At 46.3% G+C, this 19,745-nt stretch overlaps 2 protein-coding genes across 3 annotated transcripts; one reads left to right on the top strand and one right to left on the bottom strand.

The window, feature by feature from the left end:
* The first annotated feature begins 11,736 nt into the window (after positions 1-11,736).
* Positions 11,737-14,305, top strand: LOC309330064 (uncharacterized protein). Its single transcript, XM_081841480.1, has 2 exons — positions 11,737-12,081; positions 12,754-14,305. Exons 1-2 carry the CDS (start codon positions 11,763-11,765, stop codon positions 12,795-12,797), a joined length of 363 nt encoding a protein of 120 aa, XP_081697606.1. The 5' UTR covers positions 11,737-11,762; the 3' UTR covers positions 12,798-14,305.
* A 131-nt stretch (positions 14,306-14,436) lies between these two features.
* CSKMT (citrate synthase lysine methyltransferase) lies at positions 14,437-17,707 on the bottom strand. 2 transcript variants are annotated; one of them, XM_081841358.1, is made up of 2 exons: positions 17,561-17,707; positions 14,437-15,392 (listed from the first exon to the last, which is right to left on the bottom strand). In XM_081841358.1, the coding sequence occupies exons 1-2, from the start codon at positions 17,670-17,672 to the stop codon at positions 14,725-14,727; spliced, it is 780 nt and encodes a 259-aa protein (XP_081697484.1). In that variant the 5' UTR covers positions 17,673-17,707; the 3' UTR covers positions 14,437-14,724. The 2 variants fall into 2 exon arrangements, with proteins under 2 accessions (XP_081697484.1, XP_081697485.1); XM_081841359.1 differs by lacking the exon at positions 17,561-17,707 and adding an exon at positions 17,280-17,549.
* Between the last annotated feature and the right edge of the window lie 2,038 nt (positions 17,708-19,745).

Consider the following 19,745-nt stretch of genomic DNA (forward strand, 5'->3'; position numbering starts at 1 on the left):
CATAATCCGTCAGTTTCATTCTCCATTCTTCTATCGTCGGTATTTCCTCTTGTTTCCATTTCTGGGCCAATAAGATTCTTGCTGCTGTAACTGCATATTGGAAGAGTTTACAGTCCTTTCTTCTTATTTCCTTCCCTGTAATTCCTAAAAGGAAAGCTTCTGGTTTCTTTACAAATGTATATTTTAACATCTTTTTCTATTCATTATATATCATCTCCCAGAAACTTTTCACTTTTTTACAGTCCCACCACATATGGTAGAACGTTCCTTCTTTTTCCTTACATTTCCAACACTTGTTACATGTCTTATACATTTTAGCTAATTTTACCGGTGTAATATACCATCTATAAAACATTTTCATAACATTTTCTTTTAACACCGTACATGCAGTAAATTTTAAATTCTCCTTCCATAATTTTTCCCAATCATCAAATTGTATATTATAACCCAAATCTCTGGCCCATTGTATCATTACCGATTTGACTTCTTCATCTTTCGTATACCATTCCAACAACATCCTATACATTTTTGACAGAATTTTACAATCGTTATTTATAATATCTGTTTGAAATTTTGAGTCTTTTTCTTCATAACCACTTTCTTTGATATCTTTTTTAAACATTTCATTTACCTGAAAGTAATGCAACCAATCGTAAACATATTCTCTAACTTGTTCATATGGTTTTAGTTTCCATTTTCCTCCTTCTTTAATTATCAGTTCCCCATATGTAATCCATTTATCTCTCATATTGATTTTCTTTACACTCATAACCTCTAACGGAGATAACCAGTGTGGAACTTTTGGTTCCAGGAGGTTTTTATACCTATCCCATATTTCTATTAGCGAACTCCGGAGTCTTGCTCTTTCTAACTCGGGTCTTCATTTGTGTTAGAAGAATTATTTCGGATTTGGTTTTTAAAATTGGTTTTAAAAATTGCCCTGAAAATGCCATAGCTCGGTGACAGAGCATCTGTGTTGCAATGCACAAGGTTCAGTCCCCAATGGCATCTCTGAAAGAAGCTCCTTGCCTGAAACCCTGAAGAGCCGCTGCCAGTCAGTGTAGGCAGTATTGAGCTAGAAGGGCCGGTAGATGGAAGTAGCAGGCAGCTTCCTCTTCTTTTTTCTGTGTTACTCTGAAAGAAAAGCGAAGCTGATGGGAATTGTAGTCCAAAGTATCTGGAGGACACCAGATGGGCGAAGGTTTCCCTTAAGAGTGCTCAATTTACCGCATGCTCCTTGCAATCCTATTTAGCAAACTAAGCTAAACGCTCTGAAACTGCCAAGCCTGCCTGATATTTATCGGCAATTGGCATCTGTTGATTGCTACTAGTTACCTTATGTGACGGGTTTCTTTTCCTCTGGAAAAATAAAGCACAGGAGGAGGGGAATCCCATCTCACATCACTGGTAAAAAGATGCCAAAGAGATGGTTTTATGGTGCGTTGGAAACCGTATACAGTATTGGACATTCCAGAAAGAGCTCACAGATTCTTCCCGCAAAGGATCTTAATGTCTCAAAATGACCAAAGAGCCGAATGAGATTATCCTCGTGTTCATTATTTTATATAATATTTATTGAGTTTTCCAATTTAACAATCCAACAAAAACCACATTAAATACATTCCAAATTATAATACAACCAAGAAGACCAAATTTTATGCCAAATTATATATTTTTGGGTGACTTCCCATGCTCTGAAGTTCATATTATTTTAGGAATGAGTAATTGACAATAGAAATAAGTAAAGTGCATCTACCTTGCATGCAGCAGGTCGCAGCTTCAAGCCCCAGAATCTCCAGATCTGAAGCCCTGGAGAACCGCTGCCAGTCAGTCTAGAATCAGAGAATTGCATGGGGCCCTGAGGGTCATCTAGTCCAACCCCCTGCAATACAGGAAGGAGAGTCCACCTGGTCTCGTGGGAGTCTGTTTCCCTGTCTAGACAATCCTGAGCTAGATGGACCAATGGCCTGACTCAGTGTGAGGCACTCCCTATGTTCCTTGAATGGGAAGTTGGGTTCTGGCTAAGATTAGCTTGCATTCAATTAAATTCTGCATGCCCACTGAGATTCATGGACTTCAGTTAATCATGTCCATTAATTCCAGCGGGTCAACTCTTGAGTAGAGCTAGCCCTGGTACAACCTACTGTTTAGGATTTTTGCTGGAAGCATTTTGTATATTCTAAGCATTTGAATTTCCACTTTCAATGCCTTTTTGTTGCCTTACAGAAAACTGTTACACAATAATAATATCAGTAATAGGGTAGTATTAAGGGATGCGGGTAGCGCTGTGGGTTAAACCACAGAGCCTAGGAAGGTTGGCAGTTCGAATCCCCGCGACGGGTGAGCTCCTGTTGCTCGGTCCCTGCTCCTGCCAATGTTCGAAAGCACGTCAAAGTGCAAGTAGATAAATAGGTACTACTCTGGCGGGAAGGTAAACGGCGTTTCCGTGTGCTGCTCTGGTTTGCCAGAAGCAGCTTCGTCATGCTGGCCACATGACCCGGAAGCTGCACGCCGGCTCCCTCGGCCAATAAAGCGAGATGAGCGCCGCAACCCCAGAGTCGGTCACGACTGGACCTAATGGTCAGGGGTCCCTTTACCTTTACCTTAAGCTAGTAATTATTTTAGAATAAATAAGAACATCAGAAGCTGCCTTATTTGGAGTCAGACTATTGGGCCATCTAACTCCGTATTGACCAGCAATGCCTTTCCGAGACTCTCTACACACTATAGCTCTGAAGCACATTCAAAGCAATGTTTCCTTTTGAATAATTTTGGGCATTGTGGTTTGTTCAGGGTTGATGGGAATAGTAAGTCTGTGAGAGGTAAATGACAGTGCCCAGAATTCTTTGAAGGAAAGAACATGTTTCAAATGTGGTTTAATGGTGTAAAGGTAAAAGGTTCATATGCCAAGGCTTGAGGGGAAGGTGGGATACATGACGGAGCTTGGAAAGAAGGAACGACTGTCATGTACATAGGTGTTCCAGGAGGTAGTTGCAGGCAAAGGGGTCAGCAAGTGGGAAAGGGCTGTTTCTTTGTCCTGCCCTCTATGCAGAACAGAGTGCTAATAGAATCATAGAATCCTAGAGTTGGAAGAGACCACAAGGGCCATCGAGTCCAACCCCCTGCCAAGCAGGAAACACCATCAGAGCACTCCTGACATATGGTTGTCAAGCCTCTGCTTAAAGACCTCCAAAGGAGGAGACTCCACCACACTCCTTGGCAGCAAATTCCACTGTCGAACAGCTCTTGCTGTCAGGAAGTTCTTCCTAATGTTTAGGTGGAATCTTCTTTCTTGTAGTTTGGAACCATTGCTCCATGTCCGCTTCTCTGGAGCAGCAGAAAACAACCTTTCTCCCTCCTCTATGTGACATCCTTTTATATATTTGAACATGGCTATCATATCACCCCTTAAGGTTGCCGTGGCTCTTTGTTCCACGGCAACCTTAAGCAAAAATGGGGAAAGGTAAAAGGATTCCCTTGGCAATCTAGTAAGGCAGTGGTACTCCAAGGGTGTGGCATGCAACACTGGTGTGGCAGGAGAGGGTGGTAAGTGTTGTGGGAAGATTGAAGGACAATCAAAGAAACCTTTAAACATTTCAGCGTCGTATAGTATCAAAATAATTATTTTTATTTGCAGAATGTGGATAGATATCTTTTCAAAACGAGAGCAAAAACATCAAGTGATACTGAAGACAATCATAGCTGTGTTGTCCAACGTATTTATTATCAATTAAAAAATTGGTGTGGCACGAGCACATTTTTATTCCCACCCAAGAAAAAAGTTTGAGAACCATTGTTATAAGGTGGTTTTAGCCTGGAACACTCTGGCATGGAGAGAAAGTTATCTTCTTCACCGCTTCAATTTCTGGGAGATAAGTTGCTTATAAAAGACCAGGGGTGGGGCCGGTTAAAAACAAAGAAGCAACCTAAAAAATGTGGCAACCCTACACCTCACTATTGGCTTGTCCGATGAAATATCACCTTGTGCGTTAAAAAAACAACAGTATGATATCACAATGTACTTCAGTGTATCCAAAGTCGGGGAATGTGATTTTGTGGCTATGTACACATTGAACGGCGTTTCCGTGCGCTGCTCTGGTTCGCCAGAAGCGGCTTAGTCCTGCTGGCCACATGACTCGGAAGCTGTACGCCAGCTCCCTTGGCCAGTAAAGCGAGATGAGCGCCGCAACCCCAGAGTCGGCCACAACTGGACCTAATGATCAGGGGTCCCTTTACCTTTACCTTTACACACTGAAAGGCCCCATCTCTCACGCTGTGTTTCAAGTCAAATTTCTGCATTCCTGTACACACCAGAGAGGGGAACAGTGTCTTCACCTGATACTGCTTACCTGATTTGTTTCCCCGAACTGGCAAACCCCACCTCCCACAGAATTCCTATTCAAGGAAGACATCTTCTGCACATGTGTGCCGTCATGTGCCTAAACAGTACACATCTCAGCTTGCACTTTTTAAACTGGGTGGCAGGTGGTTTGTGGGGAAATGCATCAAACAGCAGAATTTCTAGATAGACTACAGGATACAGATGAGTGTGAGGCTTCAAATGCCGGTGTTGGGAGCACATTGGAGCCAGAGTTTATGACAATGTGCACACAGCCAATGATGGGTTCCCTTCTCCCCTTAATTGGATTATCATCAGATCTGGGAAATCCAAATTAATTGGAGGGCGGGGGACTTGACTGAGGATGCTGGGAAGCCAGACACAAGTAACTTAATATCCACAGTAAATTTATGAGTGGATGAGCCCTTTTAATCTCAGAGGATGCTTCACAAAAATGGATCACATGATAGGAGATGTGAGGTTGTTGCCTGGATGAACTGAAGCTGGATAATGCTGTTAAATGTTGATTGCCCCTTGAGGGGCAATCCTTCAGGTGCCATATTGTTTACCAGCCCCTGCTCCTGTGCTGTTAGAGATGTTGGCTTGCATGCGTCAGCAGACTAGCACACTCATCTCCGTGCTGTTTAAATAGAAGCCCCAGAGTTTGCTCTTGCCTTGCTGCCTGGGTGGACAACATTCTGATTTGAATATCGTTTTTCATCTCTCGTACCACAGTACAGTGGTACCTCGGGTTAAGAACTTAAGGTACGTTCTTAACCTGAAATTGTTCTTAACCTGAGTTACCACTTTAGCTTATGGGGCCTCCCGCTACCGCCACTACACGATTTCTGTTCTCATCCTGAAGCAAAGTTCTTAACCTGAGGTACTATTTCTGGTTTAGTGGAGTCTGTAACCTGAAGCGTCTGTAACCTGAGGTACCACTGTAATTTACTGATGCTGGGACTTTATTGTGAGGTTGCCTTTTTTAAATCAATGGATGCCTCCTTCAGCGATGCACATGCATCAGAAAGGTTAGATACGAAAATGTATTATTATTATTATTATTATTATTATTTAAAAACCCAGAAGTCTCACTTGAGGGTCAAGCCTCTATTAAAAGCAGAGGTGCAGACCCAGCTGGGTTTGTCCCATCAGTTGGCAACCCACGTACACCTTGATATTTGCAATGAGGCACACACAACGGACAGGCACCACTGTCTGCTTTAAGTAAGGCCTTCCCCACCCTTCGCACTAGCCCTGTGACAATCTCTGCCTTGAGCTCATTAGCTGTGCTTTGAGTTTCCATGATCTCAGAGGGCGATTAATATCCAGGGAATAGAGATGGATGGCCAGTGTCCTGGGGTGACCTCACCCCCTGGATCTCGAAGCCCCTCCTTCTCCTCCCCCCCCCCATTGCTCTGTTATTCTGTCCAGAGCCTGGGGAAGCGAACACCCTCTTTGTCCCACCAATTCCACCAGACAAGGAAGAGGATATTTCCACTTCTGCAGGAAGAAGGTGAGCCTTGGGAACTGGAAGAGGATCCACCCAAGATCCCACTGGACCGATTTCCAGGAAAAGGTGAGAAACTAAAGGGGAGGAGTGGAGAGTTCCTCTTGGTGGATTCCCAACTGAACCTGCCTTGTTTTCGAGGAGTTCCTATAGGAACAGAGGAAGTTACCTTAGGCTGAGTCAGGCTGTCGGTCCATCTAGCTCAGTATTGCCTGCACTGACTGGCAGCAGCTCTTCAGGGTTTCAGAGAGGAATCTCTTCTTCCCAGCCCAACCTGGGCATAGCTGTCAAGCGTCCCTTATTTGGCGGGACAGTCCCTTATCCCAGCGCCGTGTCCCGCTGCTGTCCCTTATTGATGATGTCTCTTAAATAAGCTACTGAAGGTAATGGGGCCCTTTCTATGTCCAGCTGTCCTTTGTCAATAACAAATTGTTGCTGTTTTTTGTGTTGAATATATGCTATATGGTAATTTATGGACCTAATAGGTATCTAAAGCCATTTGCACACAACAAAATATGTATTTTATCAAAGTAATTGTTGATCCCTTATTTTGACTGCTGATCCCTTATTTTCAAGGCTGCTGGTCCCTTATTTTCAAATCTGTAAGTTGACAGCTATGATCAGGGGCCTTCTGCATGCAAAACAGGGAACCACTGAACCATGGTTCCCCCCTCCCAAATAAAGTAAGATTCCATGGTTCCTCATAGTTCTGAAGGCAGAGCTGATTTATTTCATTTTATTAAGTTTATATCCAGGCCCAGGGTGGCAACCAAGAAGTAATAAACAATTAAGAAATACAGGAGGGGGGGGGAGCCAGTATAGGTGCAGACTGGGAAAGGCTTCTTCAAAGATGAATGCTTTTAGCAGGTGTTGAAAATAAAATATAGGAAAATGTGAAACTCCCTTTTAGCTCAGTCCATCTAACTCAGTTATTGTCTACACTGACATATCAACCATAGATAAATAGGTTGAAGGGTCAGTTCTGGCAAGGAATGTGTAGCCTCTTTAGTTACACCAGCTACCTGTTAATTCCCAGACCCAATTTCAACATGCTAGTAAATGAGGACTTCAGTATGGTATACTACACATTCTGCAATTGCAACTTTCCCCTCTGTGCCTTGTGCACCAGAAATATTTTTAAGAAGAGTGAAGCTTTTATTCAGGGTAGAGACAAAATATTTGAGGTGGGGAGGAGGAGCTTCACCTTTTTAATTTCTGCATGTCAAGAAAAATGTTTGTTTGTTTGTTTGTTTGCTTTTTAATGTGGCAAAGTTCCCAAACAGCTTCTCTTGAGAGCGCTCACATCCACACTCTCCATTTAAATCACATCTCTACCACTTTGTGCCTTCCCTCTAATAATCTCGGGAGTTGTAGCTTGTTACGGGTGCTGGGAACTATAGCTCTGTGAGGGGTCTCCTCTCAGCACCCCTTCGCAAATGACAGTTCCCAGGATCCTTCAGGGGAAGCCACGACTGCTTAAAGCAGTATAGGAGCGTTTTCAACACGTGGTGAAGATGTGACCTCAGATTCTGACCAGCCCAACTTTGACATTGCTGCAAATCCCTTAGAGTTTAGGGTTGCTTCAGGAGTTATAAGACTCTGCATTTAATGAGTCTGCCATGCTTCGGAGGAGGATAATATTTCAGTTCCAGGGAGAGAAGGCTCCCCCAGCTGGAATATTTTTGCCACAATAGCACCCTGTTATAAGAAAAAACTGCTCCTTTTTCCCTTATGGGATACCCAGGAGCCTGTAGGTTCTCTGTCGGTAGGAGAAAATAACAAGAGGCCAACCAGAGAATATTGAGAAGCAAAGCAGCTAATAAGCCTGATCTCTATTAAACTGGCGCAACAGGGTCCCCAACTCCCCCCATGCAGGGAGGGAGAAGAGGAACCTGGAACATTGCTGTGCAAGCTCTTATATGGACTTTTGAAATTGCCCACCCTGTAGCTCAAGACCACCCCCCAAAATATCATACATACATCACAGAAAGAGGTGGTCCCCAGCAAAAATGTGAGTGTGTTGCTTCTCTCCTGTCTGCCAGGATACCTGATAATGCGTTATCTGGTTGCCTTTTCTGGGTAGCCTGGCCATTCCTTGGAGATGGTAAATACTTCCTGAATCAGATACTTGCCAGACTGTATTTACAGGGAGGTGTAAGCCCCTACAGTCCAAAGACAATTGGAAAGCTTTTCCCATTTCCTTCCTCCTTGCAGAGAAATATCTGAGGTCAATTTGGGAGAGTCAAAATGGTTTCAGGATTGCTCTTGTTGTAAACAAAACTCTGCCCAATTTCCCTTATGGGGTATCCAAGGACCCATATAGAGTCCTTACGTAGGTTCCCTATTGGTAGGAGAAAATAACAGAGGCCAACCAGAGAATATTGAAAAGCAAAGTAGCTAGTAAGCCTGATCTTTATTGATCTGTTGCAACAGGGTCCTCACTCACCACACGCAGGAGGGAGAAGGAACCCAGAACAAAGGTGTGCGAGCCCTTATATAGACTTTTGAAACTGCCACCCTGTAGATCAAGACCACCCCCAGAAACATCATACATACATCACAGAAGGGGTGTAGCTCAAGACCCCCCCATACATCATACCTACATCACAGAAAGGGCGGTCTACAGCAGAAATCTGAGTGCTTTGTTTACCTCCTGTCTGCCAGGTTACCTGTTTAATGGTCACTTGATTGGATTGCCTGGGGAGCCTAGCCATTCTTTTGTAATGATAAACACTTAGTTCCTGAGCCAAATGTGCCCTTAAGACAGGATTTGTGAAGGAAAAGACAATGGGGAGGCTTTTCCATTTTCCTTTGACCTTGCAGAGAAAACATTTGGTCAGTTTGGGAATCAAAATGGTTTCAGGTCGGTCTTCCTGTGCTGATCTATGTACGTGCTTGGTTGGTACACTTATGAACATTTAACATATATCTAAGACCTCAAAATTCCTATCACACTCTCCTGTACTATTTCAGACACTATACTTATGCATGTGTGTTTGCCTTGTACATTTATGAACATTTTCTCTCTCTCTCTCTCTCTGACCTTAGAATTCCTATAACAACCCCTTCACGCAGCATGTTCCACATGGGCCTGCTCTTCTCAGAGGGAGGGAGCAGGCTGCCTATGCAGCCAGGGTCACGTCACCACAGACCCTTTGCTCCACACGCAGTGATGGGATATGTGGGCCTATCTTATGGCTGAAGGATTATCTGGCCACGAGGACAAAGCGCTTTAGCGCTTCCATGAGATCCCAGGCCAGAGTCAGGGCACTCAGACCCTAATCCTTCTTAAGCGGCCGCACCCTGAGCTCTCCGCTATTAGAGAGGGACACGATTCTGAGGCCGCACGCACACCACACATTCAAAGCAAAACATGAAACAATCATGGCTTCCCCCTCAAAAAAAAAAGGGGGGGGGAGCCATTGTTTGTTATTACAGACCCTCCAAGTGTCCCTGTTTTCCAGGGACAGTTGTGGATTTTCAGAAGCCATTCTGGTTTCTGATTTGATCTCAGAATGTGCTGCTTTTCCTTCAGTCATCCCTATTTTTTATCAGATTAATGTTGGAGGGTATGTGTTAAGGTTGCTGGAAGTTACTCAGAGACCTCTCTCTTCCTCCCACAGAACTACAAGTTCCCCGTGAAAAGATATTGATTGTTATACCTCTTTGGGAACTGTAGTTCTGTGAGGGGTTTCCCAACATCTCTGCACCCTTGACAAAGGACTGCTGCCATAATTCTTGTCGTATTAAAAGAGTTTCAAATGCTTGTAAAACTGTTGGTTCTGATGACACAAGATTAGGCTGTGGTGACTGTGTCCCCTCAGATCTTGTTTTGCTTTCGTGTGTATTCATTTTTATTTTTTGTTTCGGATAGGGGCCTCAAAAGCTGGAAGGGTCCTGAGTCTCTCTGGATCGCTCTCGAGAGCCTGCTCCCAGATGCAGTCATGACTGAAATGATGAGGGGCTGTGAGGGCCCTGACACCCCGGGCGAAACGTGTGCTGCGTGCCAGATGTCTACAGGAGGTCTGGATCCTGCCATGACTGGTGAGCCTGGTCCGAACACTGATCAGGAGATGCAGTGGATCTCAGCCAGGGAGGACAGCTCCCACCAAGCGCCTTGTTTGAACACCCAGGTAAGACGGGAACACTCTTTTGAGCTGCTGTCCATCTCCATCTTCAGATAATAGAATTCCCTCCTGTGCAAGTTGAGCAACTTCCCTTATCCTTCTCATCCAGCGTCTAAAGCACGAATCAGAAAGCCAGTGAATTTCCTCATTGACGTTTCCTGTTCACTAGGGTCTTGGCAACTGGGACATCCGAATGCAAGCTTTGCAGGAGTTGAACTGCTAGCTCAAAGCAGTCTCTGTGTGTGAGCTCAGCTGCTTTGTCTACTGCAATTGGAGTCTCCCCCCCCCCCAAACAAGTTTTAGTTATCGGAAGACTTTTATTTACCAGAAAAGGAAATGGCAAACTGAAGATGACGTGAGCAACATAAACCTTATCACAATTTACTAACTGCAGAATTGTAAAGTTGGAGGTCAGCTAAGCCACAGCTGGCATAGCTGGTGGTCAGGGATGATGGGAGTTGGAGTCCAGTGAGGTTTTTGGACTCCAACTCCCATCGGCCCCTTGCCAGCATGTCCAATGGTCAGAGGTGAAGGGAGTTGTAGTCCAACAACATCTAGAAGGCTACAGATTCCCCACAGCTGAGCTAGAGCAGCCCAGCAGGTGGTTGTCCGGCTTCCGCTGGAGGAAGGGAGAACCCACCCATTCCTCTAGGGCAGGGGGGTCAGCAAACTTTTTCAGCAGGGGGCCAGTCCACTGTCCCTCAGACCCTGTGAGGGGCAGGACTATATTTTTTTTGGGGGGGGATGAACGAATTCCTATGCCCCACAAATAACCCAGAGATGCATTTTAAATAAAAGCACATTCTCCTCATGTAAAAACATGCTGATTTCGGGACCGTCCGTGTGCTGGATTGAGAAGGCGACTAGGCCGGCCCCTGGGCCTTAGTTTGTCTACCCCTGCTTTAGGGTATTGGCTCCATTGTCAAACTTGCTCTGACCGTTCATAAGCTGCTTGAAATCTACCCCCCTGTAACTTGTAAAGCCCACCACGGCTGCATGCACACCACACATTTAAAGCATGTGACTTCCCCCAGAGAATTCTGGAAGTTGCAGTTTTGCCCCTATTATTCCCCACACCCTTGCCAAACTACAGTTCCCAGGGTTCTTAGGGGGGGAAATCCTGCACTTTAATTAAACACAGGGTGCCCAGCACCCAGCCTCTCTCAAAGTTCTGAATCCAAAAATAAAATACTGTATTTTTCGCTCTATAACACGCATATTTTTTCTCCTAAAAAGTAAGGGGAAATGTCTGTGCGTGTTATTGAGTGAATGTGTGGTTCCTGGAGCCGACTGGTCCGAGTGCAGGGGCAAAAATCAGATCGAGCGTCACGGAGGAGGGAAGGCTGCAGAGAGGAGGCTGCTGGGGTTCCTGTATCGGGCATATTTTGGTATGTGTGTGTGGAGGCATGTGAGTCGTGTTGCTGCACGGGAGAGCGTGCGGTTAAAGAGGGTGTTTTGAGTGTCCTTGTGGGTGGAGCCTCTCAATCCTACTGCATCCCAAGGCTACCATCTGTTTTAACTGGGCGATTAAAGTCAGCCCCTGCTCTCCTCTTTTTGTTCTTGCCCCTTTCCTTTCCTGCGGCTAGGAAGGAATTAGCAGGCAGACACGATCCTTTCCCCTTCCGTTGCTCAGCGCAGGCACCCATGTGTGAACAGGCCTTCAGTTCTTTGATTTGGGTTAAAACTTCTTCTGCACTTCTCTCTCCAGCTCTTCCTAAGCCCTCCCCAGGGCCTGGGGGCAGATCCCTTCCGGAGCTGTGACCTCCCTGGCGAGACCTACGAGGAGATGTCCAGGGACCCCCTTGAGCTGCCCTGCGAGGAGATGTGCGTCCGGGCAGCCCCTTGCGGGGGCCAGTGCCCAGAATCGCCATGTGAGGAACTGTGTGAGAGCGTCTTCAAGGGGCCAGCCTCCCGGAGGCTGTATGAAGAGGAGCGTTATGTGGAGACGTGGTCAGGGAAGGCTCGCCTGCCCTCCATTGTAGTGGAACCCATCGAAGGGGGTGATGTGGAAAGCGGGGAGCTGCGGTGGCCCCCCGACTTCACGTTGCTGGAGGAGGCGGAGCAAGACGAGCTCTTTGCTGATGGCGAGGAGGACTTGGGGGCAGGTGAGTCCTACTAGTGCCCACCCCCCAAATCTCAACTTGGGTCTGTGGGTGGGGCTTTTTTCAGCCAGAAATTGCTGGAACTCAGTTCTGGCACCTCTCAGGTGGGCGCCATTACAGTGGTACCTCGGGTTACATACACTTCAGGTTACAGACGTTTCTGGTTACAGACTCCGCTAACCCAGAAATATTACCCCAGGTTAAGAACTTTGCTTTAGGATGAGAACAGAAATCGTGCTCTGGCGGCGCGGCAGCAGCAAGAGGCCCCATTAGCTAAAGTGGTGCTTCAGGTTAAGAACAGTTTCAGGTTAAGAACAGACCTCCAGAACGAATTAAGTACTTAACCCGAGGTACCACTGTAGAGTTATTTTTGTTGTTTTGGTTTAATTATTTACTTATGTTTTAGCTTGTATTTTTATTCTTGTGAACCGCCCTCAGATCTTTTGATGAAGGGTGGCATAATAATAATAATAATAATAATAATAATAATAATAATAATAGGAGACGTTCATGGTGAGTTCTGGCACCCCTTTTTTCTAGAAAAATAGCACCCTAGTATGCCACACTTTACTGAGTGAATACAGCCCAGAATCCTTTGCGATAGATTTTCAGGTTATCCAGGTCCCAGGTCCCCCTGTAACCTCCTCCCCTCTTCCCGTTTTCTTGTTTCCCAAGGATTGTCATCTTTCGACAGCGACGTGGAGGAGGTGCTTCTGTAACATTCTGCCCAATGTTTCCCCGAGACGGATAGACAGATACGGCACCTTCCCAACGCCACCCACGTCTAATCATGACTTGGCAATGTCTTGGAAAGGGACTCTGGGGCATCCCCTTGGAAAGAAGCAAAAGTGGCATCCTGCTGTTTTGTTTTGAGGCGTCTCTCGGAGGGGTAGCAGATGTCAGGAGCTCGTCCTACACTCGAGTAGGACCCTCACAGAGACACATGCCCGACTGGCATGTTCTCTCCCTCCTGGTCGATCGTTCGGGAGCTTCAAAAGCTTTCTTCAGCCCGAACATCACAGCGACCGCTGCCAACAGACATCGGCACACTTAGGGATCTGCAGAGTCTTCGCAGCTTGCGTAACAGACCTCAGCAACTCAGCATTTTGGCTAATCTACTTTATTTACATATAAACACACATGGAGCACTGCAACATGGCTCCCTCTCTCTCTCTCTCTAGCATCAGACAGCAAAGAGAAAAAGGACATTAGTCCCACTTCACAGAACACAGTAACACAGACATCCTGTCTCTGTCACTTCCCACTTTCCCAGGCAAAGGGGCCTGAAGACAAACATGGCAATGGTGACTTCAGCGTCATTCTATCAACCGGGATGAGCGTCTGTCAGCGGAGGATTAGGCCTGAAGCTCCTTCCCACAATTCCTACACGGTGCCACCTCCTTTTCCATTTAGCTCTTGGCTTAAACTGGGGCGGGAGAGGCAAATGTGATTCTCTAGGTCTAGAAATGTGAAGGCTTAGGAGGAAAAAAATAGAATAATAATATTTTTTAAAGAAACATCCCCCCCCCAGGGCCTTCACATCTCAAGCCAAAACTCTGTCTGGCCCTTGGGACTCTTTCCAGTCACCTCCGCTCCTCAGACACACCTGCTTTCCCCCAAGGCCCCCAAAGGGCTGTCTAAAAGAGAACGTGGCCCTCAAATTGAAAGGGGTTCTCCATCCTTGGTTTTTTGCCTGCGGCTAAATCTATATACATGCAGCTGGAAGGAGAAGGTCTGTAGCTTGAGGGTACCTCCTGGATCCAGCCCTGTCACTGAAGCCTCAGATGCTTATTTTGAGCTTCAGCTGGTTCGCCAGCTTTTGGACAGAAATGGCTTGGCCACTGTATTCCGCACTCTGGTAACTTCCAGCTGGATTACTGCAACACACTGAATGCGGGGCTGCCCTTGAAGATAATTTGGAAACTTCAAATGGTCCAAAGTGCAGCAGCCGGGTTAAGGTCTGGAGTTCTCAATCACTTAGGCCCCAAATAACCGGTATCTCAATGGCTGCCTCTCGAGTGTTAGGATTGGCAGAGGGGGCCCTGTTGGTAGTTCCACCACCCTCACAAATTTGGGGTGGTGGAGGTCTGGGTGATGGCATTCTCCGTGGCAGCCCCTCTATTGTGGAATTCCTCCCCACAGAGCTGCGTATGGCACCTGCGTTATGTAATTTTTGTCATATGCCGAAGATTAACCTCTTTGACACCTCAGATATACTGGTATGTATATCTTAGAAACCATTCTATTCTCTTGACTGTCATCTGTTTTAACTTATTTTAAAATAACGTATTTTTAAACTGTTGCCCTGGAACCTGATGGTGAAGGGTGGGTGAGAAATGTAATAAATGAGAATAAATCTCAAACCGGCTCATTTTCATTTCCATTTGCCATTCCTGTTGTTTTCTGCCTCTAGCGCTTTCTTCCCTGGGTAGGCTTGCCTACACAGAAAAGTTTTTAGCAGACGTCAAAAACAGCACAACACAGGCGCCTGCCTAAGATCAAGTGGCAGGGAGTTCCAGAGAGCAGATGCTGCCACACTACACGATCGATTGCTTGAAGAGCATTAGCTAGCACCCAATTTCTAAACTCCAGCTGGCCTCGAAGGTTTTACTTCACCCCATAGGATAGAATTTTTCGGTCCCTCTTCTATTTGACAGCTCCACTGGTCCCTGAAGAGTCTGGGCTTAGTATGTAAGCATAGTAACAGATGCCACCGATATGCGTGATTTCCTTCACGGTAACTTTCACCCCTCCTGCTTGTTCCAAAAACGGCACCCTGGCATCCGGATCCTCATCGGAAAACTGAAGCAGGTTCCCCGTGGGCCTCAGCACCCTCAGGCACTCTGACACCAACGTCTTGGCTCTGCCTGGGCCCTGGGGGCATCGCAGCAGCGTATCACAGGTTCCCTTGTCGAGTATGAGGTGGAACGATCCCTCCTCGAAGGTGCTGGTCAAGGCAGTGGCATCGGCCAGGTAGCAGTGCAGTTCGGAAAGAGGGTGCCCCGGTGGGGGGCTCTCCCTTACCAGCTGTTGCAGGGAGTCAATGGCTGGAGGGGAGAAATCCAAACACGAGATGTGAAGTTGCCGGGGCGAGTCTCGAAAAAGCCCCAGACTTAAAGCGGATGTGCCGCAGCCGACGTCTAGTATTCGGGTCCGGCCGGCTGGCGAGCTCTGAAGGAAGGAAAGCAGGAACCCCGAGACATCTTCGTAGGAAAAGAACCAGTCAAAGTGGCCAGGACGCGAAGCTCCTTTCTCCTTAGCGGTGTAGAAGCGGTCCCAGGCGTCACGCCGGTCCATTTGCCGAAGGAGATCATCTGGAAGATGGATGGAGGCAGAAGGGGCCGCGTGTCAACTGCGAGGCCACATATTTGCTGGACCTCAGCTCGCCTTGCCTTTCTCTGACCCCACAAAAATTTAAAACTAAACACATACCGGTATGTAATGAACGAAGCTTTGCAGGGTTAAAGAAAGAGAAAAATGGTGCAAAAAAGTATAAAGATAGAGGTAATCTACATTAGACACAACAATTTAGAAAGAGTAAAAAATTTGAGGTCTTAGAACAAAGGAAGGAAGTCAATATGTGTATATGTACATAATGATTAGAATGACAATACGGTTTTATTTGTAGATGTGTGGGTTTTTTTGTTTTCTTGTGTTTTTCTTGTGTTCTTTTTTCTCTTGTGTTTTTTTTTCCTGTTTGTACTGTTTTATTTTTGATTCAGTGTTTGTTATTTTTGTTGTAATTTTGCATTGAAAATTAAAAGTTAAAAAAATAAAATAAAACTAAACACGCAGGGTATTCTCCAGAGCGCAGTCCTAAGCACACATTTACTCAAAAGTTAAATCCAAGGTGGTTTACTCCCTTGGCATTAACCAGCCCTTTTTTGTGACTTAGAATCACAGAATTGTAAAGTTGGAAGGGACCCCAAGGGTCATCTAGTCCAACCCCCATCACAAAAGCAAGACATTTATTATTTGATGTACATTCCCTAATCGTGTTTGTTACGTTCTCATTTGTTTTGTAATTCAAGAAAATCATCATCACCATCATTGCAGGACAAAAATAAACCAGAAGATTTGTGATATAAAAAAGTTACAGGATTCAAGGAGAAGGTTGCAGCGTTATGCGCCAATTTGGGATGAAGCAGTGTGGCTGCCCCAGGACTTTTGCAGGCTCAAACTGTATTGAAAGCGGGATTGCATGCAATTGCCCCGACACAGTCATGATAAGCACAAATCATCATGCGTAAGCATCAGACAGGATGTTGGGAGGGCGGATTTTGCCCTTCTGTGGGACTCCTTTGGGGTAGCCATTTTCCCAAAGTATAATTCAAAAGTTGGAATCAGAGTGGGGAGGGACCCTGAGGAACATCTAGTCCAACCCTCTATTATTCCCTCCAATCATGAACACAGGTGTTGTGTGCCAACTGAAATGCAGCAAAAATGGGATCAACAAGAATCAAGAAGAAGGAATCAGCATGCTCAAGGCAGACTGTGAGATTTGTCAATGCACATACTCCATTGGAGGAGGAGGGAAAAAAGATTGGCTATATTCTTTTTAAAAAATTGTTTTTGGGGGGAAATGATCACTTATACTTAAATCCTGCTCTTACATGGCATGATCTCTCATCCAAGGACTGATGAAGCACAAAACTGCTTAGCTTCTGCACCTGATGCTCTCAGACCAATTGTGTGTGTGTATGTGCATGTGGGCGGCGCTGTGGGTTAAACCACAGAGCCTAAGACTTGCCGATCAGAAGGTCAGTGGTTCGAATCCCCGCGACGGGGTGAGCTCCCGTTGCTCGGTCCCTGCTCTTGCCCACCTAGCAGTTCGAAAGCACGTCAAAGTGCAAGTAGATAAATAGGTACCGCTCCGGCGGGAAGGTAAACGGTGTTTCTGTGCGCTGCTCTGGTTGGCCAGAAGTGGCTTAGTCCTGCTGGCCACATGACCTGGAAGCTGTACGCCGGCTCCCTCGGCCAATAAAGCGAGATGAGCGCCGCAACCCCAGAGTCGGCCATGACTGTACCTAATGGTCAGGGGTCCCTTTACCTTTTTTATGTGCATATGAGTGTGTACACACACGTAAAAAAATGCAGACAAACAGCAGAGCATTCCTGTTTGGGGTGCCCTCGATCTGTGGTTGTGTATACATTTAAAGTGCTCACCTTCCCTCAAAGAACCCTGGGAAACTGCAGCTTACCCCTTACAGCGCTACAATTCCTGGCACCCCTTTAACGAACTACAGCTCCCAGAAATCTTTGAGGAGCACGTGCGCTTCAGATGTATGGCGCGTTTGCATTTATTTGAACAGGCAACGCCATCTAATAAATCTCCAAATCCAGAGCCCAGCCGCCGCCTAAGCTTTGATGCAAGCAGATCAGGATGAATGCTCAGATCCTTTGAAAGGAGCCTTTTTGCAAACCTCAATTGTGCAAAAGCTCCCTGCCCTCCCTTTTTCTCCTTGGCGTGAGAGGCACCCACCTGACCAAGAGGAAGAGGAAGAGGAAGAGGCAGAAGAAAGCGAGGAGCGCACCAGCGCCCTGAAAACACCCCGAGGACCTTTCAGCCAGCTCGCTGCTGTTGCTGCTGCCATCTTCAGTGGGGCGGGAGGAAGGGGGAAGGAGGAGCTAAGGAGATCACAAGGAGGAAGTGGCCGATCTCTGCAAAACAGCATCTGTAGCCCCAGCAGCAAGAAGAAACAAGCGGCATCTGGGTCAACTTGCAAAAGCAGGTCCAACTTTTGCCACCGTTTCCCCGATGTGTTTCGCTACTGCTCTGCGCACGTGGGAGGAGAAATGTTGAATAAAGCTTGGAGGGAGCATGGACCCACCGATGTGCACTAGGGAAGGGGGTTGATGAGGTTGTCGTTATCTGCTAATTGGGTGGGTTTGTATTGCTTTGTTTGCTGTCCGGGTTTTGCTAAGGTTGCTTGTTGTTAGTGTTTATGGGGCTGCGGTGCTGTTGCGATTCTTCCTCCAATTTATTTATTTTAACTCATAAAATTTATACATCGCAACGCCCCTCAAAGAGGTCTGCTGTTCAAGACTTTTGAAACGTTAAAATAACATCCGATTAAAAATAGATTAAAACTCGCATCGACTGTATAGAAACTTGCCCACGCTTGCAGGAACAAATATGTTTTTAGCCGGCAGGGGAAAGAGTAAAGTGAAGGCATGGTATCAATCGGCAGGGAGTTCCAAAGGGTACTTGTGCTGCCACCCTAAGAGACTTGAGTTATTAAAAATGCAGAATGGGTGTTATGTGGCACGTCTACGTTGCAGAGACGGTTCACTTTTAAGCTCCATATAGGATCTAATTCCCAAAGCTTCAAACATTATTATGGGGTCGAATAGCAAGAGACTCAGCTTCAGGATTGTGAGTTCAAGAGCCGCCGCCCCCCTTGGGCAAACGAGTCCTGCATTGGAGGCAGTTGGACTAGATGACCCCCGCAGATTCCTTCCAACCCTTAAGAGTAAAGAAATATATTAACGGGTGTATTTTCTTGAGACATACGAAATTAAACCGAGCTTACACACAGCATTGAGAAAAAAGCATATTTTGAGGGGGAAAGCTGAACCACAGCTGAGCATAAAACAACAATGAATTGAAGTTCTATTTTTCGCACCAGCAATATTCCCCCCAGAGGGAGGTGCACCGTTCCTGGAGGTACTGCAATACCAGGTCGATGCATGGAGTGGACGGAGCAAGCCCCTATTCCATCTCCCAGCTCCAAAAATCCATTTAATATATAGTCCTCAAATAGAGGACATATCAGATATTAAACTGATAAGAACAGATACTACACTTGATCTTAGCCAAAAGGCCGAGAAGCGATACCCAAGGAAACAAAAATTAAGCGGGTCTCCTCTTCCGATAGCTTTTGAGGTGATGGTGGGTACTTGGCGCCGCAAAGTTCTCACCGCCCCGTCAGAATCAGCACCGTTTCCAATTCCACAAAATACACTCTGACAACATTTCTACCTGTTTCCCAACTCAGCACCCTCTAGATCGACAATTTAACCTCAAAACTAGATTATTCTTTCGATCTTGTCAATTTCTCAGCATTCTGCCTGGTTACTCCGATGGCGATTGGTGCTAAATCTGCATAGACCCGCCCATTTACACGTCAGGCGCCTTGTAACTGTTTACTCATTGCGTGCCAGTACAGGTCTCCCGTTCCTAACTTCCTGTTCCCCTTGAGAGCATCCTGCAAAAACTCAGCTGTCAAGCCAAGCAAAGCAGAGTTGCAGAATAAATATTTCCCTTATTCCAAGCAACTTTAACGAACTGCAGGTTCCAGGGCGTGGTGCCTGGTTTGCATTGGGACTGAAGCGGAAAATGCAGGGAGCCCAGGCAGGAAGTGGAACCAGAATGACAGAGGTGGGGCCAGATAATTCTCCCTTGCTCTCCTCCTCCGCCGCCTCTTCCCTGCTGAGTTCTGCAAAGACAAGTCTGCGACATTTTTCCACCTTTGCTGCATCAAGCAGTTGGTCCCTTACCTTTCCCGCCCCGACCTGGCCACAGTGATCCATGCGATGGTCACCTCCAGGCTTGACTACTGTAATTCGCTCTACGTGGGGCTGCCCTTGAAGCTGTCCCAGAAACTCCAGCGGGTGCAGAATGCTGCAGCAAGGCTCCTCACGGGGTCTCTGCCATGGGAGCATAT

Source organism: Podarcis erhardii, assembly GCF_964252035.2.
Source record: "Podarcis erhardii genome assembly, chromosome: 15".
Taxonomy (NCBI): Eukaryota; Metazoa; Chordata; class Lepidosauria; order Squamata; family Lacertidae; genus Podarcis; species Podarcis erhardii.